General features: G+C 40.2%; 1 protein-coding gene across 1 annotated transcript; it reads right to left on the bottom strand.

Moving 5' to 3' along the window:
• Positions 1–885: 885 nt before the first annotated feature.
• On the bottom strand, positions 886–6383 carry rabgef1l (RAB guanine nucleotide exchange factor (GEF) 1, like). The gene is made up of 9 exons (XM_008425807.2): positions 6221–6383; positions 5497–5682; positions 5179–5351; positions 4270–4448; positions 3155–3236; positions 2909–3041; positions 2729–2820; positions 2392–2648; positions 886–1484 (listed from the first exon to the last, which is right to left on the bottom strand). The coding sequence occupies exons 2-9, from the start codon at positions 5664–5666 to the stop codon at positions 1044–1046; spliced, it is 1527 nt and encodes a 508-aa protein (XP_008424029.1). The 5' UTR covers positions 5667–5682; positions 6221–6383; the 3' UTR covers positions 886–1043.
• Between the last annotated feature and the right edge of the window lie 697 nt (positions 6384–7080).

The following is a 7080-nucleotide window of genomic DNA, read 5'->3' as shown; positions in this document are numbered from 1 at the left end:
ACACACACACACACACATACACACACGCACACACGCACACACAGGCACACGCACACACGCACACACACGCTCTCTGGTTATTTCTGGGAAATACAAGCTAAATTCAGCACAAAACACAAGCATGACTTGAAGAGCAACATTAGTAACAGAGGAGTTCGACCATTCAGATTTTTACACGTCTTTCTTTTTGGTTTCTAAACTGGAATTTACTATCCTATTGTTTGGTTAATTTTTTTTTTCTGGACATCTTGCATCGTGGCTGAAGGTTTAGGACTCAAACACGCCATTTATCGCTACTGTACAAATGTAACAGCTATAAAAAGTACTGAGGTACTGCAGGTAGTGGATGAGGAGGAGTTTTTTGGAAAAGCTTATAGCGGAGTGTTTTCCTCTGTTGCAGTGAAAGGAGCCACATCAGATGGTCGGGGTCTGCCCTGATGCGCTCCACTGCTCCGTCTCATGTGGAGCCATGGTTAAATGTACTCACTTATTTGTCTCTTTTTGTGATGAAGAAAATGAGAACAATGTAAAAACACAAAGTCTTACCAAATATTTTTGGTCTAGTTTCTTGTGCAAATATCTTTGTACAATTGAAATTAGACAAAACTAACTTACAAGTAACTTTTCAGCAACATACGGGAGCTTATTTTAAGTAAACAATTCCTTAAAAATTGAAGAAAAAGCTCCAGTTCCACTGGCAGATTATTTTCGACTTATTTCAAGTGTGCTAAGATACTTGCTCTAGAAACAAGACCAAAAATACTTCGTAAGATTTTGGGGGGTTTTTTGCAGTGAAGATCGTTGCGCCTTTATAGCAAAGCCATCATCTGGTCTGCCTCCTTTGAGGAGGTAAACCAGCGCACTCAGTCAAATCTAATAGATGTGTTACTATTCAGCGTGTTTTTATAGCTTCTAAGGGAACAGATGGCTGGATGAACACTCCAGATCCAGGCGCTACATGTGCTTACGGACTATAAAGAGAACAGACGGGAAGATGGAGTAGAACCTCCAGGTGATTTTTCTGCAGAGCAGACGTTTTCCTATTAACCAGCAAACACCTGAGGCTGCAGCGGCGGGGGCAGCAGCTCGTTCTCTACATTTTCAGAGTCGATCGCGGACGACGCTGCGGTCGCCGGCGTCGTCGTCCCGCCGGCCGCGTTTGTCGTGGTGCTCTGGGTGTCGAGGGGAAAGCTCTCCAGCGCACTCTGCACTTTCTGCTCCACTTCATCCGTCCAGTCTATCAGGTCGCTCTCCAGCTGCCGAGCCTTCTCCACGACCCGCTCCTGCCTCTCGCCGAGCCCGGTCAGCAGGTCCAGGCTGCTGTGGACCTGGGTAAGGGCTGCGCTGCCTGCGGACGAGGAGGACGCGGTGGTGGGTCGTGGCCAGTTTGGGGACGCCTGGCCCGACATGTAGAGCTCAAACTCCTCAGAGCTCATGTTCAGAGACTGACCATCCAGTTTCTCTATGAAGGCCACTGCACAGCACTGTGGAGAGGAGCACAGAGATGTTAATGACAATTATATCATCTACCCAACAACAGCGCTCTTTAGACCTAGATTCGTTTAAATAATGTTTAATTTATTGGGGATTTACAGCAATGAGATAAATACATGATGTGGGCTAACAGCTCCCCCTGCTGGATGCTTTCATATTCTAAACCTTTAGGGACCGAACCGTTAGGCTCAGGAGGATTACGATACACTTATAAAAAAATACCACAAATTACTTGATGTCAGGAATCTTGAGTTAAATATAAGCAAAACAAAATGCTTTCTAAGCCAGAGGTAAAACATACAGGTAATTTCAAAAAGTCCTTTTTCCAGACTCAAATGTACAGATTTTTCTTAAAGACAAGATTTTGGTCTATTTTTCTGAACAGGGTTAAAAGTCACAAATTAAGCACTAATGTTCACAAATAGAGATCACAAATTTTGCTGCAGTAGTCAGGCTTTAAATAAGTTTTTACAAATAAAAACAAAAAACAACAACAATCTGAAGCAACGGATGGACAGTTAGCTAGGTGGATGGATGAGTATAAAAAACAGATTGATGGATCAACAGGTGAATGGAAACACTTCTATAACACTGTTGCGTCTCATAAAATGAATTTAAACTCACTCAAGCCAAGCTTTAATAGAAGTATAAACATTTATCATATAGAAAATATTACATTGAATAAAATAGTTTTTTTTATTTTAGAATAACTATGTGTTTATCCACAGCAGTGGAGTGGATTGTTTTTGTTTTTATAAGAATTGTACATAAATGTCAAAATAAAAAGACACAAGACCATTCATGTGTAATGTCTGTGCACTTCTAATATTAATTCTCTCTGTCAGTAAAATTTCAATGGTTTGCATGTTGCTAAACATGTTCTTCTCATTTCCTCACCAGGTTAGTGAAGTAGTATCCGTCCTCTCCGGTCATGAGTCGACTGGGGTTGCAGAAGCGGGTGATGTACTGGATGTTGGACTGCAGCCGCGGAGGGTTTGCCTTCAGCACAATGTAGATGAGAGTCGGGAGGAAGTCGTCGGCTGACGCGGCCTCCTTCTTGCTCACTTTGATGGCGTTGAAGATGTGCTTGCTGCACCGGGTGATGCACGCCAGCTTGTCTTTGGGTACCTGCTTTGAGTCCATTTCAATAATATCTGAAATTAGGCAGACATGTTAGAAGAGGAGAGACCTAACTTGAGCAATCAGGCAAAAACAAACCCAAGTTGAGACTCACCTGTAATAGCTTTGACTACACTGTCTGAGACCTCCGGGATCTCTTCGTCCACCGGCACACACAGCATTTCTATGGTGACCCAGTGCAAATCTCTGTAACCAAACACAAACAGAATAATGTCACATTTACTGTCTTTTTTTTCTTTTTTAACTAAAAACGCTGGAGTTTATGTTCTCAAACCTGATTCTCTTCTGAATAGCCAGGTCTTTCTTCTCGTCGTCTGTGGTTTCGGGACAGAAAACCTCGGTGTAAAGTCGGGTCATCATGTACTTCTCCACTTCATCCATCACCCTCTCCACATGCTCTGTCGAACCTGTTACACCGCAAACCGATAAATACTTTTCACAAGCGCTATTCTCACTATATGGTTTTTACAATTTGTGGTTATTGTAAAAAAAGTACACATATATTTGAGCGATGAAGCACCTTTAAACTGGTTCTGAAGCCGGTCCGAGAGGTTCTGGTAGAAGTCTTGCACACACTCCGACAGCTCGTCGGCTCCCATGTCCTGGAAAGGGACAGAAAAATACAAGAAGTCAGAATGAATCGCATTCAGATTTCACACTGATTGCAATAGAGGCGCCCCGATACAACTTCTTCACTTCTGATATGATACCGATATCAACCCGATATGATATGAGCACGAATCATGCATACTTTCATTACTGATCTTGTCATGTGGAATGTTAGAAAAAGGCTTGATCATGTGATATTACTCAAACAGAGAACAATACTCCACAACAATAGGTACGAGAACAACTAACCAATGGTTCCTCAGGTGGGATGTAAACAATGCTGAATGCAAATCCTGGGGCAGACTAAATGCTGCAGAATACTGCTACTATTTGCACGATTACATCTGAAATTTTAGATGCAGACTGATATAATCGGACACTTTTTTCTTTTTGTGGTTGATATCAGACTGATTTCCAATATCAATATCTGATCTGGACAACCCTAGATCAATGTCATTTTAATAACTTAGGCAGGAAGTTCAGCAATAAATGCTGTAAACATTTTTAAACTGCTTGTTCATCATAAAAACAAAACATACAGAAAACAACCTTTTGTTTTTCTTAAAGGCAATTACATCAAGGTAAAAGTTTCAGAGGAAGACGTTCCAAGACTTTAGGACTATTCTTTGAATTTCGATGAAATATCAAAACTGAAGTGAAAACATCTGAATGTTGCAATTTACAGCGGCTTGAAAAGCTTTTTTTTCTGTCTTAAAGGTTTTCTAATTATGTATTACTTCATGCTCAACTATAAAAAAACAACAAAGAAACAGGAAATTGGTGGCTGTAAAATGACTAAATGTGGAGAAGTTCAAGGGGTTATGCTTTTACTTTACACTCATCACGTATCATCAAAAAGTGTAATCTTTCAATAAATGGTGGCAGACGGTAATGAAAACGATACAGTGAATTAAAAGCTTCCTCCTCTTTAAGAGCCGTCTGAGTGAGGGCATAAACATGACCATAAACACATAACGAGTTGAAACGGAAGTAATAAGCAGGCCATCTGGACGGATCAAAGCTCACCCGCTTGTACACCATGCCCTCAGTGAAAGCCCGACACTGCTTAAAGATTTCCCTGCCAGACTTCACCGACTTCAGAAAATCAATGAACTCTCGCGTTGCGCGGTCACTGTCTGGAATGGGCTGGCGACTGGCTGAGGAGCTGGAGCTCGGAGTCGACTGAGCGTCGGCAGCACCGGCATCTGGAGGAAGACAACAACAGACAATAATTTTATAGGTTTGTATTTACTGTGCTGTAGTTTTGTAAGCATCAGTAGAGTTTTCTTTCAATCATAAATATCCAGAGATATGGGTAGAATGAAGGAAGAATAAATCTACAATTTTGATAACTAGGTTTAATTGGAATTTATATGTGATTGCATTGAAATCACTTTTTCTGTACCTCAAGGCATCATTTGTTGGTGAAATGTCGCCGTATAAATGAACTGAATTAAATAACAGGCTATGAATTTCGACATTTCCCGCTTTAAAGAGAAGTGAAATTCAGCAAAATCTGTCAGTTGTTTCTAGGTAAATGCATTCAAGAATTTTAAAAGATTTCTCAAAGACCCGGCCAAACACCCAGTTTCAGGTTAATTTGTCATATTGCGTTACACACTGCATATTAAGCTCCTGGAAGAGAGTTAAACAAGTGTGCTTGTAAAACAGGAAAAAAGGCCAGAAACAGGCACCTTATCATCTGATTGATATATTTAAACATAAGGTCATTGCACCAGTTTTGCACAACAAAAGAGAAAACACATAAAGATTTCAAACGTTGAGCAAATATTTATGTAATGATTATTTGTGTTTGCACCAAAGCGGCTTGTGGGTGGAGCATACGGTTTTGTTACGCAGGAGGTGGATCCAGGAAGAAAAAATAAAAAAATAAAGTTAGAACCAACCAGTGTGTGTGTGTTCAAGACAGATTACCCTTTTTGGGTGGTGTTTTTGTTGATGGAGTGAAAAACTTTGTGACTGTGTTGACTTTGCTGGACTTCTCCTTTGTCTTTCTTTCTTCAAACTTGTTGAAGGGGGTGATTGCAGGTTGTGATTGTGCCCTCTGATGCCTGCTTGCATATGCTTCCTCTTCCTCTCTCTGCAGTCTGGGAAGATGACGACAGAACAACTGACAAGCTTGCGAGATGAACAGTAGCAGAAGAGCCACGTTTTCATAAGGTAAGCGGACAGGTCTTAAACACTTTGGTGGCTTTATTTTTTGCAAAAAAAAGGCACGGTGTGAATGCAAACCTTTCAGCAAGAGCCCAGTCTTCTTGAATTTGCCTTTGCTTTTCTCGCTGATTTTCCTCTCGCCAACACTTTGAGCACAGGCCCTGCCAGGCTGTGTTGCCATAAAACCCACATCCTTTTTTGCAGAGCAGCTCAGATTGGTCCACATGGATGCCACGTCTCTGGCTCATCGTTCCTCAGTGACAGCTGAGGAGCCAGACAGAGAGAAAAACGTAAAATAGCAAACGCATCCAAAAAGTTCATCTGCAAGTACATTAATTGCTACTTTACTCATCAAACTATTTAAAGTATTTCGTCGCTTAAGTCAACAGAAGCTTGGATTTGAACAAATTTGATCATTTGAGCTCTTCGGCGGTTCATTACGTTTAGTCTAAGCTGACTAACTCAAAGACATTTTAACGGGACTGATGTCAGAGGCACATCTTGTCTAAAGGAATGTACAGCTATCAGCTAAGTTAGCATTAGCTCGAATACATGAAGACACTTAAACTGTGTAAATACTCTTTGTCAGTTGGTGACACACGCTATAAACAATTTCTGACATATCGTCGTAATACTAGAGAAGGACGCTTAAGCTGAAAACAGCGTCTCGTTCTCAAAAAGGCTAAATTTACAAGCTAATTAACTGTTTGCCAATCATTAGCCACTGCTACTTGAGCTAGATTACTGTCACATACATAAATGTTATTTACATATTATTTCTATGAATTGTATGTAAACATACGGTCTTATTCGTCTCAAAAGGTTGGTTATCTGATAATGTTGTCACCGCAGTCTCCAGCCTGTTTGTGGTGGATAGATTTACATCAGCTAAACAATTAGCTTCGTCTTGGAGCCATCTTCGCTGACAGATTCTTCTTTGTGGGTTTAAAAATTAAAGGGAAACTTTTGTCTCCCCCTACCGTTAGCTAAAGTAATTTGACAAAAAGTAATTTGAGTAAAAACAATGAAACTTACGAACTTCTATTGCAAACAGTATTTTATTGTACAAAAAAAATGATCATATTTTTTATTAATAATAACGACAACACAAACAACAATAACACACTAACCTAATTGTATTCAACAAAAATAAACAATTTAGAATAAAAGAACTGAAGTGACGTTAAGCTAGATGGTCTTTCATTAGGTTACAGTGCTATTGTTGCATCCTAGAAGTATTTCATTTAAATAAAATAAAAGTATTTTTTTCCTAAATTTATGAATAAATCACTATATATTTTATTTGCCCAGTTGTTTATGGCCAGCCGCAGAAGCATTATAGAATCTGAGCTGCTTGCTACGTCACTGATTGGTTGGGTAGCGGACGTGTGTCCGTTGACCAGTTGTAACGTTGTAGCGCGAGGAAGAAGAAACATTGTAACGGCTTTCTGTGTGTCTGTGCCCGTCTGCTTCTGAGAAGAACAAAAAAAATAAAATAAAAAAATACATTCAGCTTGGGGCAAATAAAGTTGCCGAAACTGAAGAAGGACTCCAGTCTGATTCGTGAGTGCAACACTATAATTTATTTGGCATAAAGAAAAGAGTGCTTCAAAAACAGGATACAGTACATCGGTTTTGGATACTTAAGAGCGTGCGGCTGAA

The sequence above is a fragment of the Poecilia reticulata genome, linkage group LG13 (assembly GCF_000633615.1).
Source record: "Poecilia reticulata strain Guanapo linkage group LG13, Guppy_female_1.0+MT, whole genome shotgun sequence".
NCBI lineage: Eukaryota > Metazoa > Chordata > Actinopteri > Cyprinodontiformes > Poeciliidae > Poecilia > Poecilia reticulata.
This window is presented reverse-complemented; position numbering and strand designations above follow the sequence as displayed.

Bases quoted from the DNA above. Each gene is read 5' to 3' on its own strand.
- rabgef1l (XM_008425807.2), bottom strand. From the start codon at position 5,666: ATGAGCCAGAGACGTGGCATCCATGTGGACCAATCTGAGCTGCTCTGC. The intron at 3,237-4,269 runs GTGAGCTTTGAT...GTCCCTTTCCAG, and splicing joins AGGGCATGGTGTACAAGCGG to GACATGGGAGCCGACGAGCT. The intron at 2,821-2,908 runs GTTTGAGAACAT...GTTTGGTTACAG, and splicing joins GCTATTCAGAAGAGAATCAG to AGATTTGCACTGGGTCACCA.